This window comes from Orycteropus afer, unplaced genomic scaffold (assembly GCF_000298275.1).
Source record: "Orycteropus afer afer isolate SDZICR_OR568_19922 unplaced genomic scaffold, OryAfe1.0 scaffold00164, whole genome shotgun sequence".
NCBI lineage: Eukaryota > Metazoa > Chordata > Mammalia > Tubulidentata > Orycteropodidae > Orycteropus > Orycteropus afer.
Window position 1 is genome coordinate 5,355,509 of NW_006921751.1, and position 20,102 is coordinate 5,375,610.

Sequence of the window (20,102 nt, forward strand, 5' to 3'; positions counted from 1 at the left end):
GTCAATTCTACCCAAAGCAATCTATACTTTCAATGCAATCCCAATCCAGATCCCATCAACACTCTTTAAGGATATGGAAAAACCAATCACTAATTTTATATGTAAAGGAAAGAGACCTCGAATAAGCAAGCATTATTGAAGAATAACAAAGTAGATCTCACACTTCCAGATCTCAAAATCTGCGATATAGCACAGTAGTCAAAACAGCCTGATGTTGGTACAATGACAAACACATAGACCAGTGGAATAAAATTGAGAAGAACCCAGAAGTAGATCCATTAAATGGGGGAAGAGATAGTCTCTTTAACAAATGGTGCTGGAAAAACTGGTTATCCATTTGCAGAAAAATGAAACAAGATCCATACCTTACACCATACACAAAAACTAACTCCAGATGGATCAAAGACTTAAATGTGAAACCTAAAACTATAAAGGACATCAAATGAAAAATAGGGGCAAATTTAGGGACCCTAATTTATAGCATAAATAGACTATTAAGCATAACCCAAAATGCACAAACAGCAGGAGATAACCTAGATGAGTGTGGACTTCTAAAACTTAAATTTTTATGTGCTTTAGAAGACTTCTCCAAAAGAGTAAAAAGAGAACCTACAGAGTGGGAAAAAAAATATTCAGCAATGACATATCTGATAAGAGATTTATCTCTAAAATTTATAGAAAACTTCAAAACCTCAACAACAAAAAGACAAACAATCCAATTGAAAAATGAGCAGAAGACACGAATAGACACTTCACCAAAGAAGATATTCAGGTGGCCAACAAACACATGAAGAAATGTGCACAATCATTAGCCATTTGAGAGATGCAAATCAAAACAACAATGAGTCATCATCTCACGCCAGCACTAGTAGCAAAGTTCAACACGACAGAAAATAACAAATGCTGGCAAGGATGTGGAGAGATTGAAACTTTTGGTACATTGTCCTGCCACTCACCCAAATCAATACTTGTCACTACCTATCTAAGAGTGTACCCTCCTGTTCTGATTACCTAGTGCTGCTCTGACAATGTACCAAAAGTGAGTGATGAACACGGTGGCATTGAGGAAGAGGAAGACAGAGGTACATGGGAGGTAGTGACAACAAAGATGAACCTTTTTGCATGTACAGTACGGTGTTGTTACTGATTGCAATCACTGATCTACAGGTGGATAGATGAGTGGACAGGCTAAATGATCAGGTATGTCCAGGCAGCAGAGAGCATCCCCATGACTATGAATAGAGTTGGCATATGATATTTCTACAAGCGTGTTTGTATGTGCTGTAAGAATGTCTGGGTGTATAGTAGAGCTGACAAGAGACAAGGTTGTGGTGGCTTCTTGGCCACAGCCTGCTACTCTGAGGGAACAATGAGTTGGACCTGTGGGCTCCAGACCATGGTCACAAGGGGCATCAAGCTCAATTGGCATAACATGCTACACAAAAACCTTGTTCTACATCCTACTTTGGTGAGTAATGATTGGGATGTTAAAAGCTTGCAAACAGTCATCAAGATGCAACGATGGGTATCTCCTCATCCAGAGCAAGAATAATGAAGAAAAGCAAAGACACACATTAGTCCAAGGGGACTAATGTGATCCTCAGCCTATATGACCATGAGACCAGAAGAATTAGATGGTACCCGGCTACCACCATCAACCATTTGAAGGTATAATAGTGCAGGAGATCCTGGGAGAACAATATGGAACAAAACTCAAAATCATTAAAAAAAAAAAAAAACAGATTTGCTGGTCTGATAGAGCCTGGTGAGACCCCTGAGACTATGGCCCCTGGCTACCCTTCAGGTCTGGAACTGAACTCACTCCTGTGGCTTCCAGCCAAACAACAGACAGGCATATGGGGTGAACATTTTTACATCAGGTTGATACACTCCTTGTAGTAATCAATCGTGGGAGAACAGAAGGGCAGGGTTTGTGCAGGGAGATAGCTCAGGGGATGGGAGTACATGGGAGGGAATGACACAGGGAAGAGATAACTATAGGGAGGAAGTGAGAAGAGAACTGTTACATTGTGGGGAATTGCAGCCAATATCATAAAACAAAATGTATAGGAAGTGCTGTATGGAAGTGAATTTGCTCTATAAACTTTCACCCAAATCGCAATTGGGGAAAAAAAAAAAAGAATGACAAAAGAAGCCTCAAAAGAAGATGGAAGGAATACAGAGTCACTATACTCATTAATATTTTCCACCTGTGCCAAGAAACTGTCTAAAAGCTAGACATTATTTGTCTATGCCAAAAATTTTGGAAGACAGCTACCTCGCCAACTAGAAGAGATAGATATTTCTGACCATTCAAAATAATAGTGATCCAACTGAATGTGGAAATAAGCAAACTATATCATTAATATCACATGCAAGTAAAGATTTTCTGAAGATAATTTAAAAATGTTTGCAGCGTTACATTAACAGGGAACTGACAGAAATTCAAGCTGGATTCATTAGAGGACATGGAAGGACATTACTACTGATGTCAGATGGATCTTTGTTGAAAGAAAACAATACCAGAAAGATATTTACCAGTGCTTTACAGACTATGCAAAGGCATTTGACTATGTGGATCATAGCAAATTATGTTATGAAATTGTGAAGACCAGAAATTCCAGAACACTTAATCGTGCTCATAAGGAACCTCTACATAGGCCAAGAGGCAATTGTTCGAACAGAACAAGGGGATACAGAATGGTTTAAAATCAGAAGAAGTGTGTGTCAGGGTTGTACCCTTTCACTGTATGTATTCAATCTGTATGCTAAGCAAATAATCTCAGAAGATGGACTATATGGAAGAGAATGCAGCAACAGGATTGGAGGAAGACTCATCAATAACCTGGGATATGTAGATGATACAACCTTGCTTACTCAGAGTGAAGAGGGCTTGAAGCACTTATAAAGATCACACACTACAGTCTTCAGTATGAATTACAACTCAACATAAAACAAAACAAAACAAAAAATCCTCACAACTAGACCAAAAAGCAACATCATGAAAACTGGAGGAAAATATTGAAGTTGTCAAGTATTTCATTTTACTTGCATCCACAGTCAACACCCATGGAAGCAGCAGTCAAGAAATTAAATGACATATTGCACTGGGCAATCTGCTGCAAAAGATCTCTTTAAAGTGTCAAAAAGCAAATATGTCACTTTAATGACTAAGGTGCTCCTGACACTCACCATTTTCAATTGTCTCTTACGCATGTGAAAGCTGGACAATAAGTAAGGAAGACTGAAGAATTGTTGCATTTGAATCAGGTGTTGGTGAAAAATATCGAATATACCACAGACTGACAGAAGAACAAACAAATCTATGTTGGAAGAAGTACAACCAGTAAGCCCATTACAAGTGATGATGGCAAGACTTTGTCTCACTTATGCTGGACATGTGATCAGGAGGGACCAGTCCCTAGAGAAGGATATCATGCTTGGTAAAGGGTCAGTGAAAAAGAGGAAGACCCTCAATGAGATGGATTGACACAGTGGCTACAACAATGGGCTGAAGCATAGCAACCATTGTGAGGACGGTGCTAGACCAGCCAGTGTTTCACTCTATTGTACGTAGGGTCACTATGATTCAGATCTGATTAGATGGCACCTAACAACAGCAACTTCAAACAATCTGTTATTAATCTTTCTTGCTTCAGGAGCAGGAAGGGATAGGAGGATGAGGGAGACAGGGTATGGTAATTAACAGATTTCTAAGTGTTTGTTGTTTAGCAGTATGAATGTCTCAGGGCTGACAGAATCACTTGAGTGGTTTCCAGACATTTTAAGCAGTAGAAAACATTCCTCAAGTGTTGGGGTGGTAGTTAAGGTTGTGTGTCAACTTGGCTGGGCCTGGTTTTGAGTGGCTGGGCAGCTGGAGGTAGTTATTCCCCATGGTGAGATTGGCAATCAACTCCAGTAGAATTTACTGTGAGCAGCTAAGCAGCTGCCTTAGCGATGTGGTCTGCCTCCAGTATGTAAGAAGCTTTGAGAAAGGTTTCTAGCTTCTTGGAACACCTGGATACTGCATTTGGCTGAGTCACCAGTGGTCTGCCATGTTGTCTGCCAATCTTAGGACTGACTAGTGGCCTCCTTAATTATCTTGGGACCATGCCTCTTTATTTGTAGACCTTGGGTTTGTCAGCTTCAGCAGTCAGCAGCTGCCTGAGTTAAAAAATGCCTCCAGCTCCAGTGGGCTGGGAGCAAAAGGCAGAGCTGAAGCCCAAAGTTGAGGCACCTTAAACCAACCCCTAGAGCTGGCACTTTGAACTCAGGCTTCTAGCCTCCTCAACTGTAAGAGACTAAGCTCCTGTTTACTCAAGCAATCCACTTGTGGTATTTTCTTTTACAGAAGCACTAGAGGACCAAAACAGCTGGAATCTCAGAACACCAAATAAATAAAAGCAGAGTGGTTAGGGCAATCCTAATATCTCAGGTGGTCTCAAAGGGCTCCATCAAACAATTTGTAAATAGCCCTTAGAAGGAACTTATCCTTTGTCTTCAGGAGCTCTGACAAAAGGCTCTAACAAAAGATTTTATGAGGACACTTACCCTTTATAAATTGATGGAGTGTTATCTTTGACATGTTTAGGTATCTAATCACCCAGTCTAATTACAATAACCAGTCCTTTTGTTAAATGTTTATCATGAGACATGGTCTGTGCTAAGAACTATAGGTATATTTCTTCATTTATTTGTCACAATGATGCTGTGAGGTTTTATTATCATATTCTACATAGGAAGATACTAAAGCCTCAAGAAGATTACAAACTGGCCAGCAATACTTATGTTGTTGTTGTTGTTATGTGCCGTGGAGTCGGACTCAACTCATAGCGATCCCTCCTTGGGTTTCCGAGGCAGTATCACTATGGAAGTAGATTGCCCAATTTTCCTTCCGAGCAATGCAATATATATTTTAAACAATCCAAAGCCAGTGTTCTATGCTGACATTGTAACCAACTCCATTGATTTCTCTGAGGATTTGGGAAACTGAATTCAAGCTCTTTCTTCTTAAGCAGTTGCTTGAATCCTTTATTTGTCTGGATATCATGACACTTATATTTGCTTGTCACTTCAAATCACCCAACATTTAATAGTCCTAAAAATAATAAAGGAGCAAGCTAAATTGTCTGGGCAGGTGTGAAGGTCATGAGGGTGGTAGTGGTGAAAAGAGAAAAAGAAAGAAAGGAAATTTACCACATGAATAAGCATCTCTGCCCTCAGGAAAACAGGGAGGGAGGCAGACAGACATACTCACCAATACAAACAATAATTCTACAAAGATCAATTGAGCACTAAGAAGAACTAGTTTGGGGGGGCGGGAAGCAGCTCATTCATAATAATAGCAAATCTATAACCTACAAATAAAGCTAACAAAAAAATACATAAAACTTTTATATGGAAAACTATAAAACTTTACTTACTGAAAAACATAAAACCAGTTCTGAATAAATGGAGCAATATGGCAATGTTTATAGATGGGACAATGTTAGTTCTCTAAAGAGGAATCTATAAATTCAATGAAATTTTAGTATAATTCTCAAAAGTTTTTTTCACATGGGTCTGATAAGCTGATTGTAAAATTCATGAAGAAGAGTAAATGTAGAATAGCCACTTTTAAGAGGAAGGGGAGGGCACCTTTGAACATAAAGATATAATTTAGAACTCTTTATTTGAAACTGTGGTATTGGTGCAGAATTATATGAAGAAAAAACACTGATTAGAAAAAACTTTAGTAAACCCATGTTTACACAGGAATTTGATATATGATATGTTATTTCAATAACAAAAATATTTACTAGGCAATAAATGATTGTTGGACCACTGGATATATTTTCCAACTCGATTTAAAAGAAAAAATAAAATTCTATCTCTACACAAAAAAATAGTTCAGACAAAATAAATATATGAACCTCCCATAAAACCTAATTAGGAAAAATATACCCACTGCCGTTGAGTTGATGCCAACTAGTGACCGTCATTGGGGTTCCAAGGCTATAAATCTTTATGGAGGTAGTTTGCCTCATCTTTCTCCTGTGGAGCAGCTGGTGGGTTTGAACTGCTGACCTTCTGGTTAGCAGCCAAATGTCTTACAGTAAAAATATAGTAGAGTATTTTTATAAACCAAAAAGAACACTTTCCTAAGACTCAAATCCAAAAGCCTAAGGGAAAATACTGATAAATTTACCATACCAAATTTACAAGTTGTTTAGGACAAAAGATATTTTAAACATGGTTGAGAAAAATACAAATGGAAAAAAATATTTTCTAGATATATAACAAATGATTAGTATTCAGAATAGGCAAATAAATAAGAAAAACACAAACAATGCAATAGAAAAAAAAGGCCAAAGTTACATTCAGGTAATTCTCAAATAAGGAAATATAGTAGCTAAAGGTTTTTAAAATGTTTTAGCTCACTAATAATTAAATTAAAATAGTAATAAAACAGGATTTCTAATCTATCAGAGAATATAAAATTAAAAGGTTTAAAATTAACTGTCAGCAAAATATGTTGTTGTTGTTGTGTTGTTAGATGCCATCAAGTCAGCACTGACTCAGAGCGACCTTATGTACAACAGTGTGAAACACTGCCCGGTGGTCAGTGATCCTCACAATCCTTGCTGTACCTGAGGCCCGTTGGTGCAGCTACTGTGTCAATTCATGTCATTGGGAGTCCTCACCTTTCTCGCTGACCCTCCATGTTACCAAGCATGATATCCTTCTCCAGGGAATGGTCCCTTCTGATAACATGATGAAAGTAGTTGAGATGAAGTCTGACCATTCTCACTACCAAGGCGCATTCCAGCTGCACTTTCTCCCGGATAATTTGATTGTTCTTCTGGTAGTCCATGGTACTTTCAGTATTCTTTGCCAATGCCACAACTCAAAAGCTTCATGTCTTCCTTGATCTTCCTTATTCACTGTCCAGCTTTCACATGCATAGAAGGCTACTGAAAATACCATGGCTTGAGTTAGGCACAAATTAGTCTTCAAAAAGACATCTTTGCCTTCAGCACTTTAAAGAGGTCTTTTGCAACAGATCTGCCCAGTGCAATACTACATCTAATTTCTTGACTGCTGCTTCCATTGGTGTCAATTGTGGATCCAAGTAATATGAAATCTTTGACAACTTCAATCTTTTCTCCATTTATCATGATGCTGCTTATTGGTCCAGTTGTGAGGATTTTCATTTTCTTTATATTGAGGTATAATCTATACTGCAGACTGTAGTATTTAATCTTCATATTCCTCAAGTTGCAATTTTGAAGGATTCTCTGGGCAGTATCCACCACTCATCTGTCAGTTTGTCATACTGTGGTGGCTTGCGTGTTTCTATGAGGCTGGAGGCTATGTCACCAGTATTTCAAATACCACCTACAGTGGATAAGTTTCAGCAGAGCTTTCAGACTAAGATGGACCTTTCAGAAGAAGAAAGGGGCCATCTACTTCTCAAAGAATTGGCCAGTGAAAACCTTGTGAATAACAGTGAAACACTGTCTGATATATTACTGGTGAAATATGGGTAGATAAAAACTAATCAGTCATAAACTGGTAAAACCACTTTTTAATATCATAATAACAAAATCTGTTAAAACTAAAAATATGTATTCCCTCTAACCTAGCAAAGCCATTTTTAGGAATATTCCCAAGAGAACTTTTCACACATAGGGAGAATGTATAAGGATGATTGTCACAGCATTGTTGGTAATAGCAATAATATAAAAAGCAACCTGAATATCTACTTAATAACATATTATATATTTATACAATAGAACACTATGAAACAGTTATAAGAATAAATTGGGTTTATATGCATCAACAAAGAGCTCAAAAATAGAATGCAGAGTAAAAAAGGAAGTTATACAATGATGAGATGGCATAATACCATTCAGGTAAAAAATAAATTTCACTTAATAATACCACGTAAAAAGTATGAAAAAAAGTTCCTGAAGAATATAAGAAAATTTATAACTGTTATTTTATCACTCAGACGTTGCAAAAGGGATTGAGATAGGTTTACGGTCAAAGGGGATTTTGCTTTATCTGTAATTTTGTGGCTACTTGCATTTTCTTGGTAAGAAAATACACAAAATTCTAATGGAAGACTGAATTGAAGGTAACTAATTAGTGCTGTGTCAGTTCAGAAGGAGAGATTTATTCTGACCTGACATACTCAGCAAAGGTTTAATGGGCTAAGTGGCACTTGAGCTGGACCTGGAATGATGATATAGATTATCCTGGGTGGAGAAACGAGAGAGGGCAATCTACACTGAGGAAAGAGCAGGTGCAAGTCACTGGGGGAAACAGGGAGCAATGGAGAGGACAGGATGTGTATACAGAGAGGTGAAACAGGAAAATTGGTGGTGGTTAGACAATTGATTATATTATGTTAATTAGTGTCAGATTTACTTACAGATTTGGAGTAGGCTTTCCTCCCCCAGTCCTGTGCCAGCCTCACGATCCTTGTTATACCTGAACCCAACTTTACAGCCACTGTGTCAATCTATTTCATTGAGGGCCTTCCCCATTTTGTTGACCCCACTTTACCAAGCATGATATCCTTCTCCAGGAAATGGTTTCATCTGACAACATGACCAAAGTAGGTGAGACAAAGTCTGCCCATTCTCGCTTCCAAGGAGCATTCCAGCTGCACTTCTTCCAGCACAGATGTGTTAGTCCTTTTAGCAGTCCATGGCATTCTTAGCATTCTTCTCCAACACCACAACTCAAAAGCACAACTCTTCTTCACTCTTCCTTATTCATCGTCCAGGTCTCACATGCAGAAGAGGCAACAGAAAATACCACGGCTTGGGTTAGGTGCACCTCAGTCTTCCAGGAGACATCTTTGCTCTTCAGCACTTGGAAGAGGTCTTTTGCAGCATATTTTCCCAATGCAATATGTTGTCTGATGTCTTGACTGCTGCTTCCATTGGTGTTGACTGTGGAACCAAGTAATATGGAGTCCTTGACAACTTCAATCTTTTCTCCATCCGTCATGAAACAGTTTACTGGACCAGTTGTGAGGATTTTTGTTTTCTTAATGTTGAAGTGTAATCCATATTGCAGACTGTAGTCTTTAGTCTCCATCAGTAAGTGCTTCGAGTCATCCTCACTTTCAGCAAGCAAAGCTCTGTCTTCTGCATATCAAAAGTTGTTAATGAGTCTTTCTCCAGTCCTGATGCCATGTACTTCTTCATATAATCCAGATTCTTGAATTAATTCTTCACCATACATATTGAGTATGGTGAAAGGATACAACCCTGATGCACTCTCATCCTGATTTTAAACCATGCAGTATTCTCTTGTTCTGTTCGAAAGACAGCCTCTTGATCTATGTACAGGTTCCTCATAAGTACAATCAAGTGTTCTGGAATTCCCATTCTTCTCAATGTTATCCATAATTTGTTATAATACACACAAACAAATGTTTTTGTATAGTCAATAAAACATATCTTTCTGGTATTCTTTGTTTTGAGCCAAGAGCCATCTAAAATCAGCTATCATATCCCTCATTCCATGTCCTCTTCTGAATCCAGCTTGCATTTCTGAAAGCTATCAATATACTGCTGAAAACATTTTTTAATTATCTTCAGTGATATTTTATTGGCTTGTGATGTTAATGACATTATTCGATAATTTCCACATTCTATGGGATCACTTTTCTTTGAATGGGTACAAATATGGATCTCTTCCAGTCAGCTGACCAGGTAGCTGTCTTCCAAATCTCTTGGCATAGCTGAGTGAGTACCTCCAGTGTGGCATCCATTTGTTGAAATATCTCAATGGGTATTCCGTCATATCCTGGAGGCTTGTTCTTTGACAATTTTTCAGTACAGCTTTGACTTCTTCCTTTAATACAATTGGCTCTTGATCATACACCACCTTCTGAAATGGATGAACATCAACCAATTCTTTTTGGTATGGTGAGTCTGTGTATTCCTTCCATCATCTTTTAGTGTTTCCTGCATCATTCAATATTTAGCCCATACAATCTTTCAACATTGCAACTCGAGGCTTGAATTTTTTCTTCAGTTCTTTCAGCTTGAGAAATGTGAGGATATTGGTTTTCTAACTCCAGGTCATTTCACATTTCATTATAGTAACTGGCTTTGTCTGCTCAAGCTGCTCTTTGAAATCTTCTTTCAGCTCTCTTATCTTGTCATTTCTTCCATTTGCTTTAGCTACTCTCTGTTCAAGGGCAAGTTTCAAAGTCCCTTTTGACATCTCTTTTGGTCTTTTCTTCTTTTCCTGTCTTTTTTAATGACCTCTTGCTTCATGAATGATGTTCTTGATGTCATCCCACAATCCCTCTGGTTGTTGGTCAATGGTATCCAATGCATCAAATCTGTTCTTTAGACGGTCTCTAAATTCAGGAGGAATATTATCAGGTCATATTTTGGTTCTAGTGGACTTGTTTTAATTGTTTTCAGCTTCAAGGTGAACTTTCACATGAGCAATTGATAGTCTGTTCCACAGTCAGCTCCTGGCCTTGTTTTGGCCAACGATATTGGACTTCTCCATTGCCTCTTGCCATGAATGTAGTCAAATCTGATTTCTGTGTATTCCATCCAGTGTAGTCCACATGTATAGCTGTTGTTTATGTTGTTGAAAAAAGGTATTTGCAATACGTTGTTGGTCTTAAAAAATTCTATCATGCAATCTCCAGTGTTATTTCTATCACCAAGGCCATATTTTCCAACTACTGGTAATTATTCTTTGTTTCCAAATTTTGCATTCCAGTTATCAGTGATAATCGATACATCTTGATTGTATGTTTGGTCAATTTCAGACTGCAGAAATTAGTTGAAATCTTCAATTTCCTCCTATGGCTTTGGTGGTTGGTGCATAGATTTGAATAATAGTAGTATTAACTGGTATTCCTTGGAGGTGTATGGATATTATCCTATCACTGACAGCATTGTACTTCAGGACAGATCTTAATTATGAATGCCACACCATTCCTCTTCAATCTGTCCTTCCCAGCATAGTAGATCATACGGTTGTCTGATTCAAAATGGGAAAAATCAGTCCATTTCATCTTACTAATGCCTAGAATATCAATCTTTATGTGTTTCATTTCATCTTTGACAACTTCCAATTTTCCTAGATTCACACTTCGTACATTCCATGCTCCAATTATTAAGGGATGTTTGCATCTGTTTCTACTCATTTTGAGTCATGCCACATCCCAGTGGAGGTCCCGAAAGCTTTACTCCATCCATTTCATTAAGGTTTTCTCTACTCTGGGGAGTCAGCTCTTCCCTAATCATATTTTGAGTGCCTTCCGATCTGATGGACTCATCATCTGGCACTACACTGGACAATGTTTCACTGCTATTCATAAGGTTTTCACTGGCCAATTGTTTGAGAAGTGGATGGCCTCTCTCTTCTGAGTCTCTCTTAGCCTGGAAGCTCTGCTGAAACCTGTCCACCATGGGTAACACTGCTGGCATTTTGCATTGCTAGTGGCATAGCCTCCAGCCTCACAGCAACACATAAGCCACTACAGGATGATAAACTGACAGAAAGTTTGCCTCCCTTAGTTGTTCCTAACCACTCTGCGCCTACCTCTCTGGGGCCCAACCTTAAAATAAAGCTGGCCCCAAAGCCAAGCCAAGCAGCCTTGCATTTGTGGTGCCTGCCCTTTCCAAGTCCCGGCCTTAAAGCTGGCCCCAAAGCCAAGCTGAGCAGCCCCACGCCTGCATGAATTCTACAACCTTTTAGGAAAACACTGTGGTTATGTTTTCTTTGTGGAATCTGGGCTATCTAGTGCAATTTTTATGGCTGTGTAGATTTGATCTCATAAAGCGCTCTGGTGGCATAGTGCCTACGGCATTTGACTGCTAACCAGAAGGTTGGTGGTTCAAATCCACCAGCCACTCCATGGAAGAATTATGGGCAATCTACTTCTGTAAAGATTTACCACCTTGGAAACCCAATGGAAGTCACTATGAGTCTGAATCAACTTGATGGCAGTGGGTTTGTTTCTTGTTTTTTTTTTTTTTAGATTTGATCTCAGACTTTTCACTCTTTCCCATCTTGATTACTTTCCCCTCAATACTCTGTAGTGAGTCCTGGTGGCACAGTGGTTAAGTACTCAGCTGCCAATCAAAAGGTTGATGATTTTAACCCACTCAGCAGCTCTGCATGAGAAAGACCTGGTTATCTGCTCCCATAAAGATTAGAGCCCAGAAAACCCTATGAGGTAGTTCTACTTTGTCACATGGGATCACTAAGTAAAAAATTAATTTGACAACACATTACAACAAGAAGGAACTCTGGTAGCATAGTGGTTAATGCATTCAGTTGTTAAACAAAAAGTTGGTGGTTCACACCTACAAGCTGCTTCATGGGAGAAAGATGATTTATTCTGCTTCTGTAAAGATTTATAGCATTGAGAATCCTATAGGGTAGTTGTACTCTGTCTTACAGGGTCACTATGAGTTGGAATCATTTTGACAGCAGTAGGTTTGGTTTTTGGTTTTAATAACAATATTAATCTATAATCTCTATTCAACAATGAGGTCTAAGGTGACAAAATATTTTTCAGAGAGGAAGGAACTACTACTATACAAATTTAAGAAGTACAACAAAGACTGTACTATGGTGATAAGGAGAATCCTCCCTCACCCTCCTACTGCCCCCAACGCACCAGTGAAATGATAGGCCTGAGGACTAGGAAAGCTAAGCTGGGGGCTGAGAGGCATGAGTGAGAAGGAAAGATGGTGCTACATCCAGCACAAAGCTTGTGGCAGAAACTGCTAATTGCCTGTCAGAATCTGTTTCCCCATTTTCCATAGTAACAACACTGTAGTCAAGCCCATGAAGATCCACTTGACTACACTTTTCAACCTCCCTTGTAGTTAGGATATAGCCATGTGACTTAAATTCTCATCAATGGTGCGTTAAAAATGATGTGTGCTGCCTTGGGGTCTGTCTGGGTCTTATGAAATTGGGCCTTTATTCTCTGTATTCTCTTTCCCCTTCCTACCAGCTGCCACCTGGCCACGGCACCTAGCTTTCACGATTAAAAACTAAACATGTTGCTTTTGAGTTGATCCCAATTCACGGCAACCCCATGTGTTGCATTTATGTTAACAGAATTTTCTTGACTGTAATCTTTTTGGAAACAGATCACCAGGCCTTTCTTGTGAGGCATCACTAAAAAAAAATCAAAACCAAACTCAATGCTGTCGAGTCGGGTCCGACTCATAGTTACCCCTCCTTGGGTTTCTGAGGAGGTATCACTACAGAAGTAGATTGCCCAACCTTCCTTCTGAGGAGTGGCTGGTGGGTGTGAACTGCCAGCCTTCTGGTTAACAATCAACCTTTAGGTTAGTAGTTCAGTACAAACTATTTGTGCTACCGAGGGATGCTTTCACAACACAAATGTCAATAATAGTCCAGAGCAGTGGCTTTCAAAGTGTGCTGTAGAGACTCCTGGAGGATTGCTGAGACCCTTTCTGGGGAGGCCACAGTGTCAAAACTGTTTTCATACTAATACCAGGACATTAAGGAGCCCTTATGGTGCAATGGTTAAGGGCTAGGTGGCTAGCCAAGAGGTTGGTGGTTTGAACCCACCTAGCTGCTCTACCGAAGAAACACCTGGTGATCAGATCCTGTAAAGACTGCAGCCTAGAAAACCCTATGGGGCAGGTCGACTTTGTCACATGGGGTTGCTGTGAGTCAGAATCAATTCGATGGCACCTAACAACACCACCATCACCAGGTCTTTATGCTTTTTCACACTCCTCTCACACAAAGGTACAGTGAAGTTTTTCAGAAGCTACATAAAATGTGATAAAATACTATTTGAATGCAAAAGCAGATATGAGAATCCAGCTCTCCTCTTTTCATAAAATCATGATAACATATAGTGGATTATTATTTTTAAATGACTTAAATATTTTTAAATTTTAGGTTTAATTTCTAACATAGTAAATGTCAACAGATACAGCCCAAATAAACAGAAGCTCCTTGAAGACCTCAATGATTTTTTAAAAAGTGAAAGGGTCCTAAGAACAAGAAGTTTAAGAACTGCTGCCTGAGGGTACAGTAACTTGGTAAGAACCCTCATCTCTGAATGACTGTGAAAATTGAATGAAGGTGTCCTGCCAAACTGGATTGTTCACAGTGAAACTGTTATACAAAACAGAAATAACATCATTTTATGCCACTGCATCATTTTTTGTTTGTTTTAACAGCATCTTGACTTTAAATAATACAGAAAATGGTAATGTACGTGAGATACTACTACATAGAAAAACAAAAATCATTGGCACTCATTTGTTTGAGCACTAAAACCATTATTCTGGTTACCTAGTGCTGCTCTGACAAGAATATACAACAAATGGGATGGCTTGAACAAACAGGAGTTTATTCTCTTACAGTTCAGGAGGCTAGAAGTCAAAGTTCAATGTGCCAGGCTCTAGGGGTTGGGTGAAAGCCCCTCGACCTTGGGCTTCAGCTCTGCCTTTTGCTCTGGCCCACTGAAGCTAGAGGCATGTCTTCACTTAGGCAGCTACTGGCTGCTGACGTTGACAAGCCCAAGGTTGACAAAATGGCACAGTCTTGATGTTACCACACCACACAGCAGGCCATTGATTCAAGTCCACTGAAAGTCCCAAGTTCAGCAGAGAATGGCAGGCTGCTGAACAACGACACAGCTACATGCAGGATTCAAACATGCCATAAGCTAGAGACCATTCCCAAAGCTGTTTCTTATATATGGGAAGCAGATCACATACCCAAAGGCAGCTACCCAGCTGCTCACAGTAGATTCCACCATGGAGTTGATTACCAGTCTCATCATGGGGAATACTACATCCAGCTGCCCAGCCACTCAACCAGGCCCAGCCAAGTTGACACACAAACTTAACAACCACAACCATAAATATTTCAGTCTGGACAGTTGATGATCCTTGTTATGCCATCGAATAATATTTGATGCAACTATTATCTACTATAGGAGCTCTGGTGGTGTAGTGCCTAAGACATTTGACTTCTAACCAGAAGGCTGGTGGTTCAAACCTACCAGACACTCCACAGAAGGAAGGTTGGGAAATCTACTTCCGTAGTAATACCGCCTAGGAAACCCAAGGAGGGGTTGCTATGAGTCAGATCCGACTTGATGGCAGTGAGTATTACCTACAATAGCTTGAAAAGAAGACCATGTTCCTATGGAGTCCGTAGCTAGAGAAGAAATGACAAGAAAGCCAGAATATTTGTTGTATTGACTGTTCTTGTTGCTTTTAGCAACATTTTATAAGACATAGATGAACCCAAGAAAAAACTATTTCTCAAGCAGATATACAAAAGAAAAGAAAATGTCCAGTAAATTAAGACCTAATAAGGTTGAAAGGACCAACTGCTTCTATACTTATAAGTAATAGATGTAAGATTGTTGTTTCTTGGAGCCTTTCTCAAAGGCTTCTCATTAACAAACACCCCACCACCAAAAAAAAAAAAAAAAAAAAAAAAAAACAAAAACTGGATTTAAAAAAAAAAAAAAAAAAAAGGGACCCAGCCCTGAGGTGAAACCCAGACTATGGATGTTTTCCTTACTACATCTATTGTTTTAAATGGCTTGACAGTAACTGGCATTAAAATAAAAAGCAAGGAAATAAAGCAAGTTTAATAACTATAGCCATAAGAGAACAGTGCATATATTACAGATATATGGAACTGACTAGAAGCAAAAAGAACAGAAGCCTATCACCTTTGAAGGGAAGTAAGTTTTGCTGAACCATAAGTTTAGCTGGCACAAACTTATGATATTTCAAACTTAAGACAGTTCCTAAGGAGGGCATAGTCTTATAACACTTCAAAGTAGCCATGCAAGATAGTGGGCAAAGAATAACTCTGAGAGTCAAGGGCCTCAGAAGAGAACAAAGACTCCTTCCAAGACAGCAGAACCAAAGTAGACAAATGGGCCAACCAAGATAATCACACATACCCCCAACCAGGGCAAGGAACCTTTGTAATCCCTCCTTAAAAAGAACCATCATTTGCTAGGGCTCAGTTACACTGTACATCCCCAAACTCCATTTTTATGAATGGGAGCCTTTATTTTATGTATCCTTCTCCTATTGTACCTTTATTGGTGCTGGGGATGGTTGATAACTTGACTTTTAGTTTAGAGGTCTGAGTATGAGAAGCCAATTCTGTACCTAATAGAAAGGACTGTATATCAGTGACAGATTCTCGATTTTTTAATTGGATAACTCTGATTGTCTTCCTTGGAAAGTGAGTACAATTAATGTGTGAGAAGATAATTGGTTGGTCAAAGATGTGAAGAGTGGTAGAAGCTGCTAGTTAGAGCTCCCATCCTTCCACAGTAATAGAATTGCAGCCATGTATCTAGCTGCCTGGCTGGACTATATTTCCAAGCTTCCTTATAATTAGAACATAACCAAGTTCTCAACAGTGCCATGTGAGAAGTGATGTATACACTTCCAGATCTGGGACTTTAGACCTTCATGTTCTCTTCTCCCAGGCTACCATTTGGAACTGAGATAGCAACCCTGCTTTGACAACACAGATATGACAGTGTCCTAGGAAATGGCCAAACAACTTGGAAGGAAGCATAGTCCCTAAATGACTTCAAGGAGAAAAGCTAATCTACCAATCTGGACTGTTCACATTGAGGCTTATCCCCTGAGGGAAAAAATATATACTTCATTGTTCTTTAAGGCACCTAAGTGTTAGGTCTTCCTATAGTAGTCTTACTGTCAATAGAACATAGCTGATATCAGAAATCCACTTCCTCATACACCCTGGACCTGTGAAGATGTCTTTGGGAAACTATCTGCATGTGTGTTTGATACGCCAATGTGTACATTAAAAAATGTTGGGTTAAAGACAAACCTTGAGGAGTTTAAGCCTACACAGGGTAAGAAGTAGTCAGGGCTGATTCTAACACTGTTTTACATAAACACTTCTGCTTTGCCTCTGTGCCCTGTGAAATCCTGCAGGACCAGCAATGGCAGCACTGATTTCAGGTGCCACTGTACTGCCACCAAGGTTCTCCAGGCTGCTACGATGCCAACCTAAGAAGATGTTAAAATGAACTTTCTGGGCTCAAAAGTATGGTCAAGAACAATAAATGCAAGTAACTACACATTCTACAAGGAAATATCAGACCATCCTATAAACTTGGTAACAGGGGTCCACAAATAAGTATTGTGACCTTTAGCATATCACCTACTATATGAAAGAAGATGGATATTGATGAGGCACGCAGAGAAATTTGCTGGAGAGCTGTGCATTTCCTGTTCCTTCTCACTTGCCCCATTGTAAGCCACATGAGGAAGGACTCCCGGATTCTAAGGTTTTGAGCCAGAACCAGACTCAAGCTGGAGAGAGCATAGATATGTTAAACTGAATGAGAAATTGAAGTTTTGATTTAGATTGAACTGTATTTTTTAATACCTGTAAACATGATTGTTAATTTCTTTATGATCAGAATAGTTTTCAGATCTACTTTAGTTATCCACAGGAGAAGAGGAGTCAACAAACCATGTTTGAAAGACAACAGGAAGAAAATAACAAGTTGCTTTCTCTGCTTGTAATCAGCAAGTACAGTTTATTATATACGTGGAATGGACCAAATGGGGGTGGCAATGTTTGCCTGCCTATTACACTTCCACCAATAGCCAAGAATTATGTGGAATTGCCCATGGCACTCATTTGCAACAACAGCATCATGTGGCAACAATAGCAAGAACAAGAAATTAAATGGATTTTTCTAGTTTTTCTTTCTTCGAGGTCAGAGCAATTAGAACCAAGCCTTTAAATTGAGTATGCACTAGAGGTTCTGGACATACCCTGGAAGGGGGAACCCTGAGGAAGGTTAAAAGATATCCCAGAACAATGGGTATTCTAAAACAGTTAATGTGAATAATCAATGAGACGCTTCACTAAGATACCATGTGGCCCTGAACTGCCCAACTTCAGGCTCCTTTTATATGAGACGTAAACTTACATCTTATTTGCCAAATCCTATTTCTAAGTTAAAAGCTCCTTCCAATAAATAAGAAAAAGATAAACAAGTCCAAAAAATGGGTGGAGAGCAGACAATTCACAAAAGGAAGACAAAGAAATGGTCAATAAACATATGAAAGTATACTTTGCTAGTTATAATCCCAGAATTGTAATTATGAAAAAAGGGATATGATTTTTTCACTAAAACCAAACAAAACAAAACAAAAAAAAAAACCAAACTCACTGCTGTCAAGTCAGATCCGACTCATAGTGACTCATCCTTGGGTTTCTGAGGTGGTATCACTATGGAAGTAGATTGCCCAGCCTTCCTTCCAAGGAGTGACTGGCGGGTTTGAACCACCAGCCTTCTGGTAGCAGTCAAATGCTTTAGGCACTACACCATGAATTATATCTGGTTGGAAAGGATCTAGAGAAAAAGGAATTCTTATTCAAGGGTGATGGGAGTATAATCTGAAAAAGTCTTTTGGGAGAACAGTTTGGAAATAGCTATGAAAATTCAAATGCATTTTTATGTGTGTGTTTGTGCGCATACGTGTATGTAATGTACAGAAAAAGGTCTGGAAGAGTACATAACAAGCTTAACAGTATTTCTATTTCTCAGAAGAGACCAAAACCAAAAACTAAACTCACTGACGTGGAGTCGATTCCAACTCGTAGCAACCCCCTTTGGGTTTCCGAGGCAGTAAATCTTTATGGAAGTAAAGCCTAGTTTTCCTTCTGTGGAGTGGCTGGTGGGTTTGAACCTCCAGCTTTCTGGTTAGCAGTCAAATGCCTTAGGCATTATGCCACCAGAGCTCCTTAAGAGAGTGGAGGTATAATTTTTATAACTATGTATCATTTTTGTAATTAAAATTTTTAAATGGAAAAATTAGTTACACTAACTTTTTAAAGGCTAAGTAGGCACTATACAATATTTAAATTGTTTTATTTCCCTTTAAAACAGATGTGTTGGTTGTTCACCATGCATTGTCTCCTCAAATTTGAGTAAATTTTAGCAATCTGAATTGTCTTTTAATACACTTGGCTGTTTACTATTTCACAGCCCAATGAAAAAGGGGCTTTCTTACTTGGTAGATAAGTACGGGGTGGTGTTTTATATCCCTGGAAGGTACTGAATAAAGCTTATTTTTATCATTTAAAGATAAAAAAAATCTTAAGGAAAGTATTTTAAAATAAAGAGAGATTTGCATTTTTAATAAAAATAATGAATTCTATTATTAGCTTTTATCTTTTCATTTTGGCAGAGACTCTCTACAATTTTTAAATGTATGCCAAGGTGACGGCCTTCTGACAACACATAGTGATGTACTCGCCTATGTTTTCAGAGCAGCATTCATTAAAAATAACAGCAAGTCTTCCAAGAACTCCTTTTGTTTTTTTAATCTCAAAACCTTAAGTGAAAAGCAGGTCATTTAAAATATAAGCAGATATTCTTACTTGGTCCTCAAAAGATAGAGCCTGAGCAACATCTCTTGGAAATCCATCAATAACAATACCCTCTTCATCGGGTATTTGCATCAACTTCTGTTTTATTTCTGTAATTGTTGTTTCCTTTTACAAAGAGAAACGATAAAAAAAAAAAAAAACACAGTTAAACTTAGTTCACTTAGCACTGGTATAAAAACCTTTGAAGAACAGTAGCAAATTAAGACAGCAATACCTGTGGGGCCAATTCTCCAGTTGTAATTATTTTGGCGATAAGACTCCATTTCCTATTGCTGCTGGTACTGTGGATCTTCTTTCTTAGTAATTCTCCCACTGAAATGTACTGGAATCCATAACGTTCTGCGATTTTCAAACTTTGAGTACCTTTTCCACTTCCTGGGCCACCTATTATTTAAAACAGGCAAAATTATGACCTTCTGATACCATAAGAAAAAATAAAATCTTTTTTATGCAACTTCTACCTTCATCTTGGAGGCAATGGATGGTACAGGCTGTGTACTTGGCTGCTAACCAATGGTTGGAAGTTCCAGTACACCCAGTTGTTGTTGTTGTCGTTATGTGCCATGGAGTTGGACCCGACTCATAGCGACCCCTCCTTGGGTTTCTGAGGCTGTATCACTGTGGAAGTAGATTGCCCAACCCTCCTTCCA

The 20,102-nt window shown here is 38.8% G+C and overlaps 1 protein-coding gene across 1 annotated transcript in view; it reads right to left on the reverse strand.

The window, feature by feature from the left end:
• Positions 1 to 20,102, reverse strand: part of AK5 (adenylate kinase 5) — a 483,936-nt gene that overhangs the window by 442,553 nt on the left and 21,281 nt on the right. Inside the window, exons 4-5 of the mRNA XM_007946496.2 lie at positions 19,667 to 19,836; positions 19,444 to 19,557 (exon numbers count right to left, since the gene is read on the reverse strand). Of these exons, the coding sequence (XP_007944687.1) occupies positions 19,444 to 19,557; positions 19,667 to 19,836 (284 nt within the window). The remainder of the gene's footprint in view (positions 1 to 19,443; positions 19,558 to 19,666; positions 19,837 to 20,102) is intronic.